Below are 23,708 nucleotides of genomic sequence, written 5' to 3'. Positions count from 1 at the left end.
AGTAGTAGTAGTAGTAGGAGTGGAACTAGTAGTAGTTTTAGCAGTAGAAATAGTAGTAGTAATAGTAGTAGTAGTAGTAGTAATAGTAGTAGTAGTAGTAGTAGTAGTAGGAGTGGAACTAGTAGTAGTTTTAGCAGTAGTAATAGTAGTAGTAGTAGTAGTAGTAGTAGTAGTAGGAGTGGAACTAGTAGTAGTTTTAGCAGTAGAAATAGTAGTAGTAGTAGTAGTAGGAGTGGAACTAGTAGTAGTTTTAGCAGTAGAAATAGTAGTAGTAATAGTAGTAGTAGTAGTAGTAATAGTAGTAGTAGTAGTAGTAGTAGTAGGAGTGGAACTAGTAGTAGTTTTAGCAGTAGAAATAGTAGTAGTAGTAGTAGTAGTAGTAGTAGTAATAGTAGTAGGTACCTGATCTGCTACTGAGGAACAGTAGCCTTCTAGAGTAGAAGGGAAAAAAATAAGACAAAAATTGGAACGATACAGAGAAGGTTGGAATGGTCCCATGCTGATCTTCTCTGTATCGTTCCAATTTGATGAAAAAATTTGAACATCGTCCGTTTCCTGTTCCTAGCTGTGGGACCGGGCCGTCCACCAAATGGTGGATTCCCCCGTTTCCTTTACTGTTTTACCCCAATTTGTGGCGCCGAAAACATGAACATGTCAAACAGTCGTGTGTTGTTCCATTTTCGGAACGACACCCTTTCAACAAACGTCAATCATTGCACAAATCATGGTTTATGCAAAGCAGCCCTGATTATAAACAATACTTTTCCCTTCAGACACAGGCAGGCTGAAGTCGATGTTGTGAAGACATTTCCCCAAGGGGATCAATAAAGTGCTATCTCATCTTATGTCATTTTTTCTCTTGATAATTTGTACTTATCATTTTAAGGCTTTTATTATGATTGATGGTTTATGCAAAATTGTTTCAATTCCCTGTCTAACATCCTAACCACATTTATTAGATGGTGTAGATGTTTACGAGGGAAACAGTAACCTGTGTGTACCGAGTCAAACAGCACACCACTATAATAATTAATAATAATAATAATAATAATAATTGATTACATTTTTACATTTACATTTACATGAGATGTTAAGGTTTGATGATCAAGTTTGACTAATATTTAGCTCTTACAAAGACATCTGACTTCTGTCAACGTAGGCTACTTCTGTTGACAATTCACAATTTTCGGAAAATAGTAATGAGGGACAGGGGGATAAAAAAAACATTTATTTTACAAAACAGAAATTATATACAGTAAGAGAAGCGTCATTAAGAGATGTTTTAAATGTGTCAAAAAGTGATCTCTGTTCAGTCATGTCAGATACACACTTCCTGTTTGAGGCTCCAGGTGCTTTGTTTTTTGTAGAGCTTTTTTAGGTGCCATCCTGTTGACAGAAATGTAGAAACAAATTTAATGTGGGTTTCCTGTCTCAAAGAGGCAACACAGTAACAGTTAGAAATTATTTTTTTTTTAAAGTTATGAATGAAAGACTCATGTTCATGTGACAGAGCTTAAAATGCGATAGCAGCAGGCAACTACTGTACACAAACAATCAAATGAGCCAATATTGAGCACGCAACATTACTGTACTTAGCTTAACATGCATTTTAACGCGCACCTCCTTTTCTACTTTTCGCTTGATCCCGATTTTGTGTGTAACCAAGTCTCGCTCAAGTCTCGCGAGAGTTCAGTTGTTGCAGGAAGTTACACACAGACCGGATCAAGCGAAAGGTAAAGAGAAACGTTTCATTTCTCTGTAGGGTCCTTTCCATAATGTTGTCAGACACTTATAATAACAATCTGAGCCTGTCAGTGGCAAAAACAAGAACTTTTAGTGGACGTACATTGACGGTGCGATTTGCCCCGTCGGATTACATCGCAGCTCGTTTCGCGGCTGCCGGCTGAAGCGATCTCGCTCAATACTGGACCAGTTTCAAAAATTTAGTCACTTAGACACAAAAAGATGGGAAAATAGGGTCCAGGTTGAAAAATACCGAAGTTACCCTTTAACTGGCTGGCTGCCTGTCTTCATATGCAACTCAGCTGCAACTTACTTCCTGTATTTCTGTCTTTCTGTTTGTTCTGTTGTCTTTCTAGCTGTGATCCGTCGGTCTCAAAGTACACAGGGATTTTGTAATGCTGTTTTGTTGAATCAACGTTGAACATTAAACTTTTTTTTTTAGTTGTAAGTTACTGGAATCCGATGCTTGGGTTCCCCACATGCACATGAAACCCCCCCCCCCAGGCACACACACACACACACTTAGATGTTACATGATCAATAAACTGAACCAATCTAGGACGCAGACTGATTTTGTGGGTGTGTCCACATTGACAAGACAATCAAGCTAATGATTGATTGATGACATAGAAAATACATCTATCAGTCTGTCAGTCAAATCACTCTTTAATAAAGATCGAGTAACTGTCTCAGTTCCTTCAGGTATTTTGTTATTTTGTCTTTTAAAGAGACATAACCGGGTTTTTCCATCAGTCAGAAGAGAATAAATGCATTTTTGGGAAAAGGAAAAGAGAAAAAAGTATTCGTCGAAAGCTAAAGTTTGGCAGACAGCAGCCTGTTGGTGTTTCTGTTGGTCAGGATGAGATCAGCTGGAGTTTCTCTTCTCTTCATGTTTCTTCTCATCTCTAACTGCAACACGGTGAGTTCACTGTTACACTGTATAGAGCTGTACAATATAACATCCAAGCTAGTGGCAGCACCTGCAGTCTGGTCTACTGTTACTCAATTTTTTCACAGCATTCAAACTGCTATGCTATGTTTCTTTGTATTTTTAGGACTTTTTTTGTGCTTAGTACCGAGATGTCAAATGCCAAAAAAAATAGGAAAACCCAGAAAAAACAAAACGAAACGGCGGACGCCAATAATTAAGCAATATCACACAAGAGAGAGTGCTGTTGTATATCGGCACGGCTGTGATTCGGTCGTAGGCCGAACACAATCTATGTGCTGCTTCTGCACAGCTCTGTGTGTGTGTGTGTGTGTGCGCGGCTGGTTTTCTCCTCCCTTTCTCAGATTCCTCTGACCCTGATGGTCTTCGGTGCTGGCCTTAGTCCCATCCCTAACGCTGCTCCCACCTGGATCTCTCTCCGTGTGTTCGTTGTCTTTGTGTGTACCTGTCTCCTCCCCCTTTCTCAGACTCCGGTGCAGTGCAGTGGTCGCCAGTGCATGCCATAGTCCCATCCCTGCTGCCGCTCCCACCCGATGTGCTCTGACTCCGTGTGTTCTGTGTGTAGCTGTCTTCTCTCCCCTTCCTCAGACTCCGGTCCAGTGCTCCACCTGCCAGTGGACAGGTGTTGCTCCGGCCGGTCGTCGGCGCCGGCCTCGGTCCTGCTCCCACCCAACGTGTCTGTCTTGTGTTCTGCTGCTGCTGCTTCTCCCCTTACTCTCTCCCCCTTTCAGACTCCGGTGCAGTCCAGTGGTCGTCAGCGCCGGCCTCGGTCCCTTCCCACATCCCTGATGCTGCTGCCCCCCGTGTGTCTCTGACCCTGTGTGTTCTGTTTGCAGCTGTTTCCCCCCTTCTTCTTTACGTGTGTGTGTGTCTGGGTGTGTTGTGTGTGTGTGTACGCGGCTTCCTCTCTCTCCTCCTCTCTGACTCCAGGTCAGTGTTCTACCTGGCAGTGACGGGTGCTGCCCTGGCTCTTCGTCGTCAGTGCTGCCTTGCTCTTCCTTTCCGCTGCTCCCTCCTGGACGCTGCTGCCCTCGCTCCTTTACTGCTGGCCTCAGCCCCCCCCTACCGCCGCATGCTCCTCCCCTTCTTTTGTCTCTCTCTGTTTTCTCTTGTCATCATTGTTGCCCATGACTCTGTCAATGTTTTGCCCGGCACCTATTGCACGCTAAGCCGTCCCGGGGGGGGATCCCTATCTGCCTCAGCCCGCCCAAGGTTTCTTCCAAATTTTTTCCTGGGAGTTTTTCCTTGTGTGCATTTAGGGTCTAAGGCTGGGGTGCCGGGTAGGTTAGGCTATATAGAATAGGTAGATTGTTTGTCTCGCTAAATCTGCTCCTACCTACCTTGTGTTTTTCATCATGCTGTCCTACAAAATTTTGTTTACCACTGATTGTGTTTAGTTAGACCTAGCTAGACACACTCTCTGTAAAGCCCTCTGAGACATGCTTGTGATAAAGGGCTATATAAATAAATAAACTTGAATCACAGCCATGCTGACAAAGCTATTTATCAAGTAATGGTAATTTGAGACAACAGTTTTATTCGTCTCCGCCAACAAAAACAGTTCCCTCAGGTTTCCACTGCCAAGTGTTGCCAAGCAACAGGTAAACTACTTTGAGGTTTGCACAGATGAATTCAGCGTACTTTCTTCCCAATCGTTGTTATTTTTGGAAATGTATCCATATTTGACCCGTCGCTACTAGGTGCGAATGAAGTTACAGTTTTGTGTAGCCTAATCAAGGTTTTATTAGAACACCTGTGAAGCGGGGTGGTACATACAGTAAAACGGCCCAGTGCTGTTATACTGTACATCAGCGCTCATGGCATGGCTCTTGTCCAATCAAATTACTCGACCGGAACCAACTGTTGTATAATATCGTATATTGTGATATTTTGGCAGGACAGCGGCGCCCCCACCCCAGACGAGTTTCTGGGCTCAACGGAGTGTCTGGAGAAAAAGTAAGTGCTGTGGATTGGCTGGGTTTGTTCATTTTTTTTTCTTTCTTTCATTTGTATACTACGCTGTTACAATTCTTTATTCATTCTATTTTTTCATGTTATGTTGTTTTTTCATCTGGTTTAGTTCCGGTTCTCTAGCTTGCTCTCTCTTTCATGCCTGTTCCTTCGTTTGTCAATTCCTTTCATCTTTCTTTTGTTCATTTATTCTTTATCTTCCTTTACATTGCAGTTATCTCTATGTTGTTTAGTGTTTGTCCCTTTCTCTTTCTACGAGGTTCACTCGTGCGTCATGTGACCTGGTGTTTTGTTCTCCATGGGAGCGTTGCATCAACGGACGCTGTTCCTGTAAACTGCCCTATCAGTGTCCCAGAGAAGGCATGGCCCCGGTCTGTGGGCGGGACGGCAGGCAGTACCTCTCCTACTGCCAGGTAAACACATGGAGCCATCGAGCTAGGGGGGTTAAATGCCCACTGGGACGACCATTACTACACATGTATACACTTATGGTACTTTAAAGGATCAGTTCGGTTATTTGGGACCTGTATATAATTAGTCTCTTACATACCTGTAGCTGTTGGACCCACAGACAGTATTGTCTCCAGAGTCAGTTGTCGGTTGAAACGTAGAGCTACGTTGCCTCTTGCTGCAACAACGAGTCCAAACTGTTTGTCAAAATATCTCCAAAAAAGCCGTTTGTGTCTCCACAGAGTCGAGAGGAAACAGACTCAGTTCCTCCATTATGCAACTTTCACTAATCAGGAAATCACAGAACTATTTTTCTCTGCCGCAGCACAGACCGCTGTGGGGTGAAAGGCGGTTCCTGGCGGAGTGATCTAGTTCTGGACGGTCGGGTCAGATCGTAAACAGTAGAGTTCGGTAGAAGACGATCCGCTGAGTGGAAACGGTGCGGTGCCGCTGCTTTCGGGGTCGTGGAGAGAAACATGTCGGTCGCTCTCCAGATTGTTTTCACAGGCTTTTTTTGGAGATATTTTGACAAACACTTTGACAAACGACAGCTGACTCTGGAGACAATATTGTCTGTGAGTCCAAGTACTACAGGTATGGAAGAGACTCATTACCTCCGCCATGGAGGTAATGTTTTCACTCATGTCTGTTTGTCCATCTGTTAGCAGGATATCTCAAAAAGTTGGGCACAGATTTGCACAAAACTTGGTATGAAGGTTGGATATGGGCCAAGGACGAACTAATAAACTTTTCATGTTGATTGGCCAAAAGGGGGGGTGGTGGTGGGCGTGGCATATCACCAAAAGGTGCATAACTTCCTTGCTGGGTGTTGTCAGACATGGCGGAGGTTTGTGCTCTACTGAGCTCATTTTCTAGTTATATATAGGTCCAAAGACCCCTGAACTTATCCTTTGCATTTGCATGATTTCTGGGTATTAAAGTCACTCAATGTCAACAATCCAGTAAACTCTCGCTGCCGCCACATTGAGTAGTTGACTGGAGTAGCTGAAACAGCGTATTGATGGCAGCTTGCTTCTGCAAATTTGACAGTGAGGGATCATTAACTAGTTGGACATCAGTATCCTATGGAAAGAAAGGCAGTTTTACTTAATTGGAAGGGTGGGGTGTGAGGTGGGGTATAGATGATTTAAGAAATGTACTGGTGTTTTTATTTACAGGAAAACGTCATCATCGGGGCGAACATATTCTTTTTTCAAACCTTGTCAACCTATTTTTCAGGCGATGGCTCTCTCCTGCCGGACCAAGAAACCGTTCATGTCCCACTTTGGGGAAAACTGTGGAGGTGAGCTGTCACAGATACACACCATGCATATCTGTCATAACATTACGTTATAATGTCGTGATCAATACTGAGTTTATAGTGAACTCATGTTAAATTAGTGTTACCATAAATTAGTGTCACCTATGGTAACACTAATTTTCCGATAGTCATCTATCACTAACCATGTTCACTATTATAACATTCAAAACATTTTTACATCGGTTTTTGTCTCTGGGAAATGAGCACCAGCCTCCTGTTAGCATTTGTTAGCAATGCTAGTGCAAGTCAATGGGATATGAAACCATTGCTTTCAAAATCCCATTCAAGTGCTTTGAGCAAGTTATTCTAACAATTACTGCAGATGTGTGAGTATATGGAATGGCTTGCATGTGATTTTTAGAGTTTTGGTTTCATACCCCAGTGACTTGTGCTTGCATTGCTAATATGATAATAGGAGGTGGTTGCTGATTTCACATAAACACAAGCTCTAATGTGAAAACTTTTGGCTCATTCTAAGCTGGAGTAGTGATTAATAGGCAGGCTTATAAACTCACTGAACCTTCCCTTTTAAATTCTATCCAAACTGTATGTGTCCTGTGCACAGCTGTGCATTTCTTTATTAAGGTGCTGGTGACTGTAGAAGTAAACAATGTCCACAGCCAGGCATGTTCACCACAAACAAAAATACATTTTCATGGACTTCTTTTTCCTTTTGCCATTCTTTTTAATTCTCAGTTTAACATTATCGGTAAATTAAGAATGCAGAGCAAACAGCGGGTTTCTCCATTGCTCCTTCATGAAGAGAAGGCAGCAGTCCCGAAGAAGCAATGGTGAAATGCGTGGTTTATTCTGCAAACTTGACTCGCTGATAGCCTAATTAAAATGAGAATTAAAAAACAATGATAAAAGACTCAGTTTATTTTGTAGTGTGCAGTAGACGTACATAACTATGGACTTGTAATTTTGCTGCGATATGTTAAGTTTCTTTCTAGAATTTATTACAGCATCACTCTTTTCTTTAAGTGTCTCTGTCTCTCTCCTCAGCGAATGAATCAAAGTTCAACAGTTCAATAGACCAAGACACAAGAGTGGTAAAGCTTTTCATTCCTGATCAATGGAGCACAGGAGGAGGAGGGGAGGAGGTGCTGGTTTGTTCGAAGCTGTGGGACACGGCTGCTGCTAACGTGGCCTGCAAGGAGGACAAGCACCGACTGTGAGACGAGACGTGTCTCAATCCGTTTTCATTCCCAACTCGTCCTATGTTGACTCTTCGCTATAACGACGCTAAAGATACCCTTTCGCGTCTGTATAGGATGCACCGGGTGTCCCATAGACTCCATGGTAAAACCTCTCGCGGCAGTATTGGACGCCTACAACTTTTTCTCCGAGACCACAGAATCTTTTTACAGTCTATGCACTGAACACACAGACTAGCCTACATTTTCTGCCCAAATGAGGGATTCCGATTTGCTGCATTTCTTTGCTTGAGCTCTTTGGTGCTAATACATATTTAAAAAAATTGGTTAGTACGGTTGTAGATCAATTTTGAGGCCAAATGGGGAAAAAAATCACTTGAATTTTAGCATTTGATGTCACCTGCTAAATAAATAAATAAATTTGGCTCATAACCTATATAACAAGTTATTTCAGTGGCATCTCAATAAACTCGATAAAAGATAACACTTTATGACGACTGTATTGTTACATCTACTCTACAATAAGCACAATTTGAAAGAAGAACGTGAAGGATGCCACTGAAATAACTTGTTATATAGGTTATGAGCCTTATCTATTTATTTATTTAGCAGGTGACGTCAAATGCTAAAATGCAAGCGATTTTTTTTTTTTTTTTTTTTTACATTTGGCCTTGAAATTGATCTACAACTATATTAACCACTTTTAAAAAATCAATATTAGCACCAAAGAGCCCAAGCAAAGAAATGCAGCAAACCAGAATCCCTTATTTGGGCAGAAAATGTAGGCTAGACTGTGTTCTGTGGTCCAGGAGAGAAAGCTGCAGGCGTCCAATAGAGGGGCGAGAGGCGTTACCATGGAGTCCATGGGACACCCGGGACGTCCTGTACAGACGCGAAAGGGAACCTTTAGCGTCGTTATAGCGACGCCAAGGGATTTGACAAAGAGTCAACATAGGACGAGTTGGGAATGAGAACGGGTTGCATGTCTTCACATATACATATATATACTGTACATGCAGTACATAAATGCCATAAACCACTTACATATGCATGTTATACATATGCAAAAACATATACTACTATAGATGTTTCATTTCACAGTTTTTTCACCAATCTGCTCCCAGTCAGCTGAGTCTCCATGATGGAGGAACATGTTGAACTGTGTGTTAGTTAATAAAGTGTAAATCTGTAGCAAGCAGCTATAACAGAGAGCAGCTGAGTCAGCTTGTTGTGGTGTGGCTGTAGATCCATTCAGTAACGTTCTCAGTAAAAGTGAATAGTGTGATAAGGTGGATTTGGTTACTGTGACACAGTAAACTGTCTTGTCTTTAGCCCTAGTCTCTACTCCAAAACACTCTGAGTTGTAGCTTGAGAAGAGTCAGCTCAGTTAACCTGAACAAACTGTTAGCTAGCTAACTAGCCGGCAAACACACTGATGTTAATGTGGACATGCTAACGCTAGCTGCTGCTAGATACGTTAGCTAGTGTGCTAATCAGATGTGTTAACAACAAGACAGTGATGTTAGCTGACCAGATGCTATGGTTAGCTAGCTAACAAGCTGACATTATCTAAACACTAAATCAGATGGATCAGTGATGAAATGATCAGTTCAGTCAGAAACAGACAGAAATTAACCGTCTGTTCAATTCTGTTGAGACGAGACATGAACACAGTCAGCTGTTCACAGAGCTGAGGACCTCCAAGATGGCCGCCAGAGGAGGGTTACATAACATTACAGCTATGAATAACGACAATAACGCAGTACTTTATTAACCTTCATCGAATGTGTGTGTGTGTGTGTGTGTAGCGGGGCAGCGTCAGCAGGGTTCGTATCGTTCAAGTCCCTGATGACCAACCCTAGGAACAGCTCTGTGTTGCCACAGAGATGTGTAACCGTCCGTTGCCAAGGTTACGAGACATCCTTGGCCGAGTGTGTCATCAATGAGGCAACCAGGATCGGCAACAGGAAGGTCGCCACGGCAACCTGTTACCAGGCAACACAAGGTCAGTACCTCTGTTGGTCCAAATGTATTATTTTCTATTCTCTTTCCAAGCTGGTTTTGCTGCAGTGTTGTGACCTTGTTGTATGTTTCTGTGTTTTTGCGTGTGTGTGTGTGTGTGTGTGTGTGTGTGTGTGTGTGTGTGTGTGTGTGTGTGTGTTCCAGAGGCAGCGGAGTGTGAGTTCAGGTGTGTGAACAGCAAATGTGTGTTTCTGAACCAGACGTGTGACGGAGTTGACGACTGTGGAGACCGCAGTGATGAGATGTGCTGCAAGAGTAAAACACACACACACAAACACATATCACCTGGTATGTCCCATGTTCTCTCTCACAAAGTGACTGATTGTATGTTTTTATGTGTGTGTGTGTGTGTCAGGATGCAGGAAGGACGCGTTCCACTGCAGGACGGGGGTGTGTGTGTCCAGAGAGGCGGTAGGCGACGGAATGATTGACTGTCTGGATGGCAAGGACGAATCACCGAGATACACAAGTACTGACCGCAGTGAGACACACACACACACACACACACACACACACACACTAATAATTTAGCCAAGATGGTTATTCTGCCCTTTTTTTTTAAACACTACCATCCTGTGTGCGGGATTTCAACGACATGCTACATGCACATCAACACAGAAGTATAAAAACTTAAATGTAAGCGCCGCCATGTTCTTTACATTTGCACTTTACATTACATTTACGTTACGTTCGACTATAAAATGCGCTTTAGTCACGCAGTTACTGTTCTTTGGCACTGGGGGGCAGTGTAGAGCGCTATGAGGAAAATAATGAACTTTAGGAAGAAGTCTGCAGAAAACAGTGTTAAATGTTATTGTTCATTTATTTCCTATTTGTCCACAGAGTCAACAGAGATGCATATACTACTCAGAAACACAGGTATGTTACCCGTTACCATGGTAACAAACTCATTGCCATGTAATCATAGAGATAAAACAGTAGAGGGGACATTACATCATTAAGCGTGGGATAACCGTCCGCCATCTTACCTGGGTCCAGTTTACCTGTAACTACAACAGCTGTCTATGGGAAGCGACCACTGTTGTCCTGATCTGGATCAAACTGCTGCACTAAAAGGACCAGAGAGACCAGAGAAGCTGCATCACCTTCCACACGTCAGTAGAGTAGAAGATAGAGGCTGTTTTATATGCTAAACTGACACAACTTAAAGGAGGGGTATCATTTGCTTTTTCAGCAATTTTATATAATTACCTGGTGTCTATAAAATACATCTGTGAAGTTTTTTTCAGTAAAAATCGTTTAGTTTTAGCTTTAGCTATTCACTTCCTAGTGTTTGTTTCCCACCTACAAGAAAACAGGTCGTTTTACATAGGCAGCGTCTTATGCTAATGAGCTGCTGCTCTGATTGGCTGGCCATTCTGGAAGGCCCGCCCTCCTCTTAGCGCTGATTGGTCGATTTCTTTAAAACACATTTCTGGCTAGTAGCCAACAGACTGGCGTTCTGTTTGAAATAGTTTGTAACGGTATGTGTTAGCTAGTTAGCTGTTAGATGTAATCTTTACATTTCAGCTGTATGTTAGTTGGCTAGCTCTCTGCTGCCATACAAACACGTTGTTTCTGAGAACAATCAGCACACATCATTCAGCATTATGTCCAACCAGTGTTTATATTCTACTGTGGCAGGTCGCCGCCGTAAAGTCGCGACCCGCCATGTTAAACATACGTTCTATAGTTTTTTCTATAGTATTTGTATAGTACTCAGTAGCGGCACCGCTGCTGAAAATGAAAATCTGATTTTTTTTTAAATTAAATGTATTTCTGCCAAGTGTAAGTGGTAAAAGTGGTTTAAAGTGGTAAACGGTACATAACTGGTCAATATTGTTGAGGATAAATGATGGATGATGATATTTTTTTTTTTTTCAGAGTACATGTCTCCTAAAAGTGGTATGTAACCTAAACTACATTTGAAACATAGTAGTAGCATCAGCACTATCAGTAGTATCAGTAGTACTACTGTTAGTAGCAGTAGTAGTAGCATAAGTAATAGTAGTAGTATACTAGTATTAGAAGTAGTGTCAGTAGTATCAGTACTAGTAGTAGTAGTGGGAGTAGTACTATATGCAGTAGTATCAGTACTACCAGCAGTAGTAGTAGTATCAGCAGTAGTACTACAAATAATACTAGTAGTCTAATAGTAATATTAGTAAGAGTAGTAGCAGAAGTAAAAACTATGTGTGTGTGTGTGTGTGTGTGTGTGTGTGTAGAGACGAGGGCCAACAGACAACATCTGGAGTCCAAGTTGTACTGTGGGATTCCCAACTCCACCACAGTGGATGACGAGGAGGAGGAGGAGCGAGGAAGGAGCAGCCGAGTGAAGAGGGTGGTGGGAGGAATACCAGCCAAACCGGTCAGTTAGACACACTGCATGTCTGTCTGTCTCTGCTGCCTTGCTGTCTACATGTCGCTGTAGGCGATCGCACGGAATATCATAATAAAAAGCATAGAGGCGCTCTGATTAGGTGAAAAAAATGAAAAAGCCTTTATTGATTACATGCCTGAACAAAGATAACAAATTTAAAAGGTAAAGTAAACCTCTATATCTTCGGATCTTTTTTTTGTTCATTGCCCATTCCGAAGAGCACCTGTCATACATGTCTGTCCATTGGAAACAGAGAAGAACCCAGAACACTCTTTCTCTTTTGTTGTGTTAATATGAATCACTTTACTAGCAAGGGTGGAAGTAACTAATTACATTTTCTCCCGTATTGTTCGTATTGTCCCGTATTGTACTTATTAAATATACATTTTAAATCACACCCATACAGAGTACACATTTTGTGGCTCCACCAGCATCAGAAACTGGACAATCGGCCAATTGTGGAGCCATTTACAGTGAACAATCAGTGTGTGTGTGCTTGCACACAGGGTGTGTGTGATGCGTCTGTGCAGTGGTATTGTGGTACTAGTGCCTGTAGTTAGTGCATGTTGCATGCTGCTTCTGCTTGCTACTCTCTGCTTTCAGCTACTGCCACCGGCTAGCCCTCTCTGCAGGGGGTGAAAAGAGGAGCCAAGTGCGTAAGTCTCCTCCTGCCGGTACACAGCCTCTCCACCGCCAAGACTCCTGCAGTGCCTCCTCGTGGCCACACATGGCAACTGGGTACCTTGCGGTCCCAGGCTAAACTGTAGGGGATCTCGGAGCAGCAGTGGGCCCCAGAGACAAGGCGCGCAGGCCCACAGGTGTGTGGACACGCCCTGGTGCCTCTCAACCACTGTCCCAGCTATGGGCAAATAGCATGGGCAGATGGGGCTCAGCCATGAAAGGCAACCCATCTAGGAGAAGGTCACTCCGAACAAAAACCATGGGTGCTGCCCCCACCTGGCTCCGTGCCGCATGCCACCTGAAGGTAACGGAGGAAAGGGCGGATAAGGGCTTATGCCTAAAACGGCCAGAGTAGGGCTGAGAGGAGTTGCGCCCCACAGCCCTCACATAGCATTGTAAAGTCTAACAATGGAGAATCCAGTTATTGAGAATCCTATACTTCCAGCGGCGGGAGTCCGCAGGAATCACGCAGCAGACGGTGGTGCTGGTCCTCCCCCCAGTGGACAGCATGACGATGGGACCCCAAACCTGAAAGGGAGAGTTCAGTCTGACTACAGCACACGGTCTAATGCACTCTTGCGTTGTCGGAGACCATTTACTATGGGAACGTTCAATGCAAACACAGTGAGAGAAGAAGCGAGGTTGGCGGAGCTTGCACACTGTGCCGAAGAAAGGGGAGTGGAGATCCTGGGAGTCCAGGAGCACAGGAGAGTACATGCTGATGATCCGATCGTGTATTGCAGAATGGAGAGATGCTCGTTCATCACCTCATCTGCATGGCGAAACGAGGCCCAGGCTGCTACAGGTGGCGTGGGGCTAATGCTGAGTTCTTGGGCACATAAGGTTCTCTGTAGGGTTCACCATCACACCGAGAGGATCCTTATCGCAGATTTTGATGGTAACCCAGTTACAACCATCATGGTCGTGTACTCACCTATCAACGTAGCACCAGTTGAGGAAGTAGAGAGGTTCTACGAGGACCTTACAACAGCAGTCTGTGATGTCCCGGCTCACAACTTCCTAGCAATTCTGGGCGACTTCAATGCGAGGCTTGGACCAGAGGACGCACCCTTCACGTACCACGACACCACTAACCGCAATGGCGAATATCTTGCTGCCCTACTTATGGAACACGAGCTACTGGCTCCGAACACCCTGTTCCAGAAAAGAATGGACAAGAGATGGACCTTCCAGGACAGGGCTGGCCATGCCACTACAGAACGAGCACGTTATCAACAAGCATCTGTATGGGGGGTTACCAAGGTTGAGTGAGAAGATAGCATTCAGGAGAATGAGGCTAGCCGGTCACTGCCAGAGACATCGGGAGCTCCCAGTCAGCCAACACATGGGCATCCCACACCAACGTACGTGGACGTACTAAAGAAAGATGCAGGGGCAGAAAGTACTGGCGAGCTAGCCAGATGCATGGAGGATCGAGATGACTGGAAACGCCGCTGGAGGGCTTTACTTTGTGCAAGAATATGTTAAATTCCGAAATTGTGGCGCTGTCTGCCATTTTTGTGGTTAGCGTACCGCTAACCTAGCAACAGTCACCTCCTTGCGTCAACAAAACCTGGATACCTTCTAGCCATGACCGGCTAACAGCTAAGCTAAACGTACCTACGGAGAAATGTCGCCGGTTACCACTCTCGCTTTGCCAGATTTTTCTCCCGCTGAAGGTCACATGTCCCACAATGACAAGTTTACTTCGTTTCTGCCATTATGAGATTTTTTTTCAGTGATGGGAGGGGGAGAGCGCCGCTTTTAAACACCGAGGGAGGAGATGAGCTAGTTTAAAAAACATGAAAAGCTACTGGTCGGTCCGAGTTTTGACAACAAGCTTCAGAAAAGAGGTGAAAACAGCAACACAGCTGGCCCGCATGTGTGGATATTGGTTTACATCATTACGTATCACGTAAATCTCCACATACCACACGTTAGTTTCAGGATTGGTTAAAGGGTCTGAAATCTACGGAGCCCCTCTGGGGTCACATGGTAGAAAAAAAAAACTTGATGTGTAAATCCGTGCAAACGGATTTGTAAACCATTTCCGTTCACAGTTTACAAATCCATTCGCACGGATTTACACATCAAGTTTTTTTTTCTACCATGTGACCCCAGAGGGGCTCCGTAGAAATCGCTTAGTGCTGGTTTAACAAGTTTACTGGTTTAACTAGGCCTGACTCTAACTAAACTAGCTCCTTCCTTGCGGTTTAAAAGTGGAGCTCACCCCCTCCCATTCCTGAAAAAAATTCTCGTTATGGTGGAATCGATGAAGCGAGCCAGTAAATTTGTTAAACTAGAAAACTTGTTTAACTGGTAAACTTGCTACCTACCTCTTCACTTGTCATTGTGGGACATGTAACCTTCAGTGGGAGATGTAGGTACAGTTAGCTTAGCTATTAGCCTTTATGCACAGTTTGTCCTTCGGGGCCTCCGTAGTGCAGTGGCTTTGCTGTGCTTTATTTACAAATGTGTTGCGGGTTATGTCGCCCTCTAGTGGTCAGAAAAATCGCTTATTTAAAGTCACAATGACGTAACAAATGAGTTTTTCACCTGACGTGTTTCTGCCTTCAGAATATGTCTGTCTGTTTGTTTACCTGCCTGTCTATCTGTTTGTTTACTTGCATGTCTGTTTCCTGTCTGTCTGTTTACCTGCCTGTCTGTCTGTAGACCCAGATCCAGTGGCAGGTTGCAATAGAGAAGAATAAGAACATCATCTGTGGAGGAGCGTATATAGGAAGCTGCTGGGTTCTGACTGCTGCTCACTGTGTCAGGTGGGGTGTGTGTGTGTGTGTGTCAGAGAGATAAAGTGTTGACAGTAATAGTAGTTTGAAACTAGTAGTAGTAGCAATAGTAAGAGTTGTAGCAGCAGTGGTTGTAGTAGAAGTAGTAATAGTAGTAACTGTTCTGTCAGTTCTGTGATACTTAATTCAGTTTCAGTATTCTGTATCATGTGCTCGCATCCTTATGCCTGTGGTAGCATCATACATTGTATTAATTCATTTACCAGTTACCTACATTTCTACATAAATATTTTTGTGAAACATGGTACTAGTAGTAGTAGGAGTAGCAGCAGTACTATTAGCAGTAGTATAAATAGCAGTAGTGCTAGTATTAGTACTAGTACTAACAGCAGTTGTATTAGTAGGAGTAGTAGTAACAGAAGCAGTAGCAGTAAAACCAATAATATGAGTAGTAGTGGTTGTAGTATTCATTCTCGGGCTCGATACATACCGAGTCTGTAGTGCTACGTACTGGTTCCTCCCACTTTGAGTTTCCAAAGCTCATTAAACGACTGAACGATTGCCTTGTACCTTAAATTAAGACATTGCACTTTCCAACCCGCTCTTTGTGGAAGTAGTATATATTATTGCTGAGCGTGCCGTTCATTCAGGATTTCTAGTTTTAATTTCAAATCGCTATCCAAGATGTCCGAGACAAGCAGCATCGATTTTTCCATGTTGAGTCGTTCCTCGAGTCGTTTGAGTATTCCATATACGGGTTACGTGCGTACTGAAACTCGAGAAGGACGATAAGTTGATAGTCATGGTTTCACTGAACAAACAAATAATATTTTTTATGTTAGTATGACAACTGTATGTCCTTGTATTGAGCGGTTGTATAGTTTTGTGTGTTTTTCCCCTCGGGGCTTGCCGTACTTAGATACTGCTTTGTTGAATGAGTCGTTCATGTGCCGGTACTGGAAACTCAAACTCGACTCGACATGGCAGCGGTATCAAACGCTCGAGACGCTGCTGGTCTCAGACAGCCTGCAGACTGTCTGCCCAGGTCGGCACACTGCTGCGGTTTCCAGCTTGGTTGGTAGTTGTTTATCCTGACTTTTGGTGTAACTAATCTTGTACTTTGTCTTAAGCCATATTACTAACAAATGTAAATAAAAGTATGCTTTTGTACTCTTTTAATTATTTTCTTAACAAACAATTACACATACCAAATTTGAAAACTACTATTACAGTGCTAGTTCTCTCACCATATGAATAGACAAGTATAATCAATAAAACTAAAAACTGTTAACATTTACCAACATGCATGACTTCATAAGTCACCATCTAAAATATAATAAAAATAGAAACAATTAACAGATAGACCAGATAGCTCCGTCTAAGAAAAAGCTTGAAAACCCGAAAAACTCGAAAGTTCGATTCATTTAGCTAGATGTACTGACCCGACATGAACGAATCAACAAAAAGACTCATCCCGGCACTAAGCAGTTGTAGTAGTAGTATTAATATTGTGTTAATGATTGTAGTAGCAGTAATAGTCTCTCGCTCCTCTCTCTCTCCCAGCTCCAACCGCAATGTGTACCTGGTGAAGTTTTCTCTGTGGAGGAAACACAGAGCTCAGGATACGACCGACATCGTTCTTGTTCGGGACATCCACATCCACCCCATGTATCCATCCATCCATTTACCTTTTACCATCTATCTATCTATCTATCTATCTATCTATCTATCTATCTATCTACATATCTATCTATTGTACCTATCCATCCATCCATCAGTCACTTGTTATCCCTTTTTTTCCCTGTTTTCTAATACAGGTACATCTTCTTTAAACACTTTTGAAACTCTATTTTCTTTATTAGTCTTCTTTGGGCTAAATTCTTTACTTTTTAAATGCATAAAGTAACTCATTCACATTCATTCCCTCACAGTTAGCTCCTATCTGCCCTCTAGTGGCCATTAGGAGGCATGACAGTGTTGACTGGCTGTGTCCTTGTTTACTTTTTTAACCTTCTTTAGCTTTTTCACATTCTATTCGCTATGTTCTGTCTTTACTTTTTTATGTTCTCTGCTTGTTTTACTTCTACTTTTATTTACTCACTGTTCCTGTCTTTCATGACTATTTTCTTTACTGCTTGCCTTACTTGCTGTACATTTTCTTCTTTTTACTTTATTTTCATGCTTTACCCTTATTTTCATTATTTTCTTAAATTTCTATAATTACCTTCACTTTCTTTGCTTTGTTTTCTCTTTTTTTTTGGTTCATTTTGTTGTTTTCTTCATGTGTATTATTTATTCACTTCATGTCCTTTACCCCTCCAGGTACAATGACAGAAGCTACGAGAACGACATCGCTCTGCTGCAGCTGCAGAAGCTTCCGTTCAGAGACGAGTGTTTTGTGGAAAACCCGGCGATCAGCGCCGTCTGCGTTCCCTGGAGCCTCCAGCTGTTCCAGCCAAACCACACCTGCAGCATCTCTGGATGGGGACGCACCGCAGGTCAACACACTGAAGCACCACCAGCTTCCACACACACAGATACATAGATAATGTGGATAGGTAGGTAGGTCGATTTAGGCAGGTAGATAATTGGGTAGATAGTAAGTTAGTTAGCAAGCTAGTTAGGTAGGTAGATAAACAAGTAGCTTATCTGGAATATAGTGAGTTAAATAGGTAGGTAGGTAGGTAGTCAAACAAGTAGATAGTAGTCAGTGATAATGCTGCAACTAACGATTATTTTCATTATCAATTAGTGTAGCAATTATTTTTAATTTTATTAATGGATTAATCACAGTTACCAGAGCCCAAAGTGATTCTTCAAATGTCTTTACTTAGTCTGACCAGCAGCCAAAAAAAAAAAAAGTATTCATGATATGAAACAGAGAAAATCAGCAAATCTTAACATTTGTGGAGCTGCAACCAGCAAATCTTTGTTTTTTTCACTGATAAATGACAAAAATTATGATTTGGTTATCAGATTAATTTTCTGTCAATCGACTAATCCATTAATCGACAATCGTTTCAGCTCTAGTCAGTGAGTTAATCTGTTCCTATAGTTAGTCAGTCAGGTAGGAAGGTCGTCAAAAAAGTAGAAAATTTGGTAGATAAGTGAGTTTTCAAAGCCAGAAATCACAGCAGCTGGCCAAGTAATCAATGAACCCCTCTGCAGATATATTATGGTCTGTTTGTGATATGGGGTGGGATAAACATTAACGACACTTTAAATACAGAGTTAATTTGCTGATTAACTTTTCAGTCAGTCATCAGAAATGTAAGTACTCAGTCACTTTGCTGATTAGTCAATTGATTACTCAAGAGTAGTTAAATACTCAGGCTGTCAGTTGGTTAGCTGGTTCAATAGCTAATTAAAGACTAAATGAGTACAAATCATTAACGTCCCTCTCTGCAGACGCTCGGTCATCTGATGTGCTGCTCTGGGCCAACGTCTCCCTCATCGCCGACTGCCAGAGATTCTACAAAGATCGCTTCAAACCGGGCATGATGTGCGCAGGTAGGGGTGTGAGTGTGTGTGTGTGTGTGTGTGTGTGTGTGTGTTTAAGTGTGTAAATGGCAGATGTACTATATACACATTTAAACGAGCTGCTTTGTAAATTCCATGATGTGTGAAGGTACCAAACATGTGCGTTTGTTTCTATTTTTGTGTGTGTGTGTGTGTGTGTGTGTGCAGGCGACCTGGACGGCAGTGTGGACTCGTGTCAGGGCGACAGCGGCGGGCCTCTGGTGTGCGAGGACGACCTGGGAGTTTCCTACCTGTGGGGCATCGTCACCTGGAGGGAGAGCTGCGGCCAGCCGGGCTTCCCGGGGGTTTACACCCAGGTAGGCTGTGTGTGTGTGTGTGTGTGTGTGGGGGTGGGGGGGGTATAACTTATGTTTATTTCTGAGCCACAAATCTTTCTGTAACTTAACCGTAATCTCTTCATGCCAAACACGTTAGGGCCTACCGTCCAGTGTCAAGAGTTTACGTTGGCTTAAAGGATAACGCTGATGTTTTTAATGCATTTCTTATCATCAAACAAATCCTATGAAAGTAACAAAATCAACAATGCGTTTGCTCTACTCCTGTTACTTTCTGACTTCCCACGTACCGTTTTTAGCCGTCAACCCGGAAGTCATTGGCTCCAATTGTAAGCTAAAAACCTTTAAATACAGCTCACAAAGACATAGTTTACATTTTAAAAATCACTAACTGTTACCATGAAAAGTCAGACTGTTGTAGTTTTTACCAAATCAAATTCAAAGGGGAACAAATTCTTCATTACGCCGGGGACTATTTTCTGTGCTACGGAACTACTTTCCTGAGATCGCAAATGTGTTTACAGCCGGTTTATTAAGTTGTTTGAGGAAAAAAGTCGCCCGGCCCGGTGCATCGTGATGATGCAATATGCTGCAGAGCAGCAGCATGGCTCTGTGACGGGTTTTTAATAGTTTTTTAATACAATGCAGTTCTATGGCTGCTGGGACATGAGGCTGCACTGGGCACCGACTACATGGACGAGACTCGTTAGCAAAAGAAATTCATTGCTGATTTTGTTATTTTCATAGGATTTGTTGACGGTAAGAAATGCATTAAAAAACACCGGCCTTATCCTTTAAAATTGTCACACTAATCACTATTAATAGAATTACATAAAAATGGCTACTTTTTTGGTCGTTTTTTGCATCTGTGTGTTGTTGGGTTCATTACATCTGGTTAGGTTTCATTTGGATTTACATCAATTTTATTATTGTTATTTTATTATTTTTTACGTCCACTAGAGGGTGACAGAAACCGCAACACATTTTGTAAACACACACAGCAAAGCTACTGGGCGACGGAAGCCCTTAAGGACAAACTGTGCATAAAGGCTAACGGCTACAATAAACGTACCTACGGAGAAATGGAGAAATCTCACTTTGACAGATTTTTCTCTCGTTACAAGTGAAGAGGCAGGTAGCAAGTTTACTAGTTGAAAACGTTTACTCACTTGCTTCATCGATTCGCCATTACTTGGGCCGACTTTGACAACAAGCTTTAGGAAAGAGGAGAAAACAACAATACAGCTGCTGCTGTGTTGTTGTTTGTTTACATCATCACGTCTCATGGAAATCTCCACATAGCACACGTTAGTTTCAGGATTGGTTACAGGGTCTGAAATCGCTTATTGCAGGTTTCATCTCCATTTTCAATCCCCTTAAACACACACTGGCCCCTGTACTGGAAAATGAGCATAAGAGATGCTATTCACATTCATTAGAATTTTTTAGGGTGAAATTTACAATCAACCTGACCATGCAGTATGTTTAAAAGTGTGAAATCTAAAGATTCTGTATATACAAATGTATTTAAAGTTATGGGAGTGGGGTTACTGATGGCAGGCGGCACTGAGTTGGGTTGAAATGCAATATTTTCTGAAATTCTCCTGCTTCCCATTAAGATGGCTCAAATCTGACAAGGCTATATAAACGTGGACAACCCGGTGAAAAATATTGCTTCATCACCAAGGTTGGAATTGAAATAAAAAAGGAATATAGGCTACCAGTCACAAAAGTGAAACTAAATGGTTGTCACATTGAGAATGGTTGCTCACGCTCACCCTCCTGTCCACTCATATTTATCGACATGAATCCCAATTTGTATGATTGTATGAAAATAATTGTTAAATTCATGCAAGATAGGCAGAACATGTTAGCCCTACAAATCTGCTACTGTACATATCATCATTCTTAAGTTTCAGACATGTTGAATTAAAAACATCATCTGGCTAAAAACGTCTCTGTTCTGTCCTCGCAAAAGAGTCCCCTTCTTAAGCTTAACAGATAGATAAACTGCTTCCAGCAGCTGTAGTGTTGATTTATTAGCACCAGTTCGTCGATACAGTACTAGAAACAGAGTAAAACCGAAACAAAAGAAACAAACGAGTTATAAGTCTAAGTATGCTGAACACAAAGCTTAATTCTCACTAGTTGAACATGTATTTACGTGAGGTATAATATTGTTACAAACCCTGAAATATGCTACCGTATACAAATCATATCCCTTACATCTCTGTAGTTCTTGGATCCACAGACAATATTGGCTCCAGAGTCAGCTGTCAGTTGAAACGTCGAGGTCCGCTGCCTCTTGCGGCTAACAATGAGTCCAAACTGTTTGTCAAAATATCTCCAAAAAAGACGTTTGTGGCTCCACAGGCAGTCGAGAGGAGACTCAGTTCCTCCGTTGCGCAACTTTCACTAATCAGGAAATCACAGAACTATTTTTCTCTGCCGCAGCACAGACCGCTGTGGCGTGAAAGGCGGTTCCTGGCGGAGTGATCTAGTTCTGGACGGTCGGGTCAGATCGTAAACAGTAGAGTTGGGTAGAAGACGATACGCTGAGTGGAAACGGTGCGGTCCGGGTCATGGATAGAAATACGTCGGTCAGTCTCTGTATCGCTTTCACCGACTGGCTTTTTTGGAAACAGTTTGGACTCATTGTTAGCAGCAAGAGGCAACGGAGCTCGCTGTTTCAACCGACAACTGACTCTGGAGACAATATTGTACAAATGGGAAGAGACTAATTATTGTTTTGATGGATAATGTAAGCTATTTGTTACATTTCTGTACTGTTTATTAGCCTGTACAAGACTGGGGACAAGGGTTGGAAATTAGTAGTGCCGGGAAGTTCGAGTCTTTTTTTTTTCTTTTTTTTTTGTTGTCGACGGACGAACGGACAACCCGAAAACATTATGCCTCCGGTCACGGCTCTCGCCGGCGCAGAGGCATAAAAAAAACATTTGCACATGTGCTTTGAATTCACATGTGGGTTTTTTTGTAAGGGTTGACAATCAGTTTAATGGTTAATAATAATTCTCTCTCTCTCTTTCTCTCATAGGTCGCTCATTACTTTGAGTGGATCAGATATCACACAGGCTGGCCTGCTGTCACCAGATTCAACTCCTGATAACACACACACACACACACACACACACACACACACACACACACACAGACAGACAGACACACCACGTTCACTGTTTTACCAGCTGACTAGATGTTTAGAATATAATGGGACTCCAGATGATGGTTGGTTAATGTAGTTTAGACGAACCAGAGTAATGTTAACCAGTTCAATATTTAGCTGTCATTGAGCTGTTACCGCAGCAGGGATTAGATTGACATTTCACCATGGCTACAGCTGTGTGCCTGTGGACGCTGTTATTGATTATTATCAATTAAACCTTGAATTGTGGTTATCACGTTCCTGTGCTTGTGTTTTGTGTTTCTGATTTCTGTTTTTGTAGCTACTAAAATTCTGTTTTCTTATTCTACAGTTCGAGAATAACTCCTACATGTCTATTGTATGATTTCTAATAAGTGAAACCAACTAGGTACAGTATATTTCAACAAATAATCTTTTTTATTGCGAATGTTTAATGTACTTCACTGAAGAAGTGCAGTTTTTAAGGCCTCTGGTGACAGTAAGAGTGTGTTGGTGAAGGGAGACCAGGGAGACAAAAGCAAAATACATTAATACAGTACAAAATACAATAATTTCAGCCACATAGAAGAGAGTAAAAACCTTCTGTAAAAACTCTCCAGTAGAACAATATCCAATCTATAAACTCATGCAGCTTTCTGCATGAGTTTAAATTTAAACTCATGCACTCTTTTTAAATTTAGATGTCTGCTCATGATGACATTAAATAACAGTAGTAATAATAATAAGCATAATTTCATTAGATTAGGTACATTGTCTGTGGAAAATGTGAGTAGGGCTGTGCTAAGTACTAGTAGTATTTGTTTACATTACATTTTTGTCTTCATATTAGCCTCTTATTGCTTAACTATAGACCTTTACATCTTAATCTAATAATCATAATATAACAATCTGCTGTTAAAAAAATACAGATTAATAGGCTACTCTGTACTAGACTACATAAATGAAGTCAGGTATTTTTTGCAGTGAAGCCGCTGTGTTAAAAAGCACAGGGCCTGCAATACGATGTGAAGACACTTCCCCAAGGGGATCAATAAAATGCTACCTTATCTTATATATTTTTTTCTCTTTATAATTTGCACTTATCATTTTAAAGCTTTTATTTTTATTGATGGTTTATGCAAAATTGTTTCAATTCCCAGTCTAACCACATTTATTAGATGGTGTAGATGTTTACAAGGGAAACAGTAACCTGTGTGTACCGAGTCAAACAGCACACCACTGTGAGATGTTAAGGTTTGATGATAACGTTTGACTAATATTTAGGTTTTACAAAGACATCTGACTTCTGTCAATGCACTTATGTTGACAA

At 42.1% G+C, this 23,708-nt stretch overlaps 1 protein-coding gene across 1 annotated transcript; it reads left to right on the top strand.

The window, feature by feature from the left end:
• The first annotated feature begins 2,602 nt into the window (after nucleotides 1-2,602).
• Nucleotides 2,603-22,360, top strand: LOC139925055 (complement factor I-like). Its single transcript, XM_078281781.1, has 15 exons — nucleotides 2,603-2,662; nucleotides 4,590-4,648; nucleotides 4,923-5,076; nucleotides 6,353-6,416; nucleotides 7,440-7,608; nucleotides 9,478-9,596; nucleotides 9,758-9,868; nucleotides 9,969-10,082; nucleotides 11,839-11,981; nucleotides 15,348-15,451; nucleotides 16,985-17,089; nucleotides 17,744-17,919; nucleotides 18,830-18,931; nucleotides 19,109-19,257; nucleotides 22,292-22,360. Exons 1-15 carry the CDS (start codon nucleotides 2,603-2,605, stop codon nucleotides 22,358-22,360), a joined length of 1,698 nt encoding a protein of 565 aa, XP_078137907.1.
• The last annotated feature ends 1,348 nt before the right edge of the window (nucleotides 22,361-23,708 follow it).

The sequence above is a fragment of the Centroberyx gerrardi genome, chromosome 23, assembly GCF_048128805.1.
Source record: "Centroberyx gerrardi isolate f3 chromosome 23, fCenGer3.hap1.cur.20231027, whole genome shotgun sequence".
In the NCBI taxonomy this organism is placed as follows: domain Eukaryota; kingdom Metazoa; phylum Chordata; class Actinopteri; order Beryciformes; family Berycidae; genus Centroberyx; species Centroberyx gerrardi.
Note: the sequence above shows the minus strand (reverse complement) of the source record. Positions and strands in the feature narration are given on the sequence as shown.

Excerpts from the sequence above, each read along its gene's own strand:
- LOC139925055 (XM_078281781.1), top strand. The coding sequence starts at position 2,603 with ATGAGATCAGCTGGAGTTTCTCTTCTCTTCATGTTTCTTCTCATCTCT. Across the intron at positions 17,090-17,743 it reads GACATCCACATCCACCCCAT|GTACAATGACAGAAGCTACG; the intron begins GTATCCATCCAT and ends TTACCCCTCCAG. Across the intron at positions 17,920-18,829 it reads TGGATGGGGACGCACCGCAG|ACGCTCGGTCATCTGATGTG; the intron begins GTCAACACACTG and ends CCCTCTCTGCAG.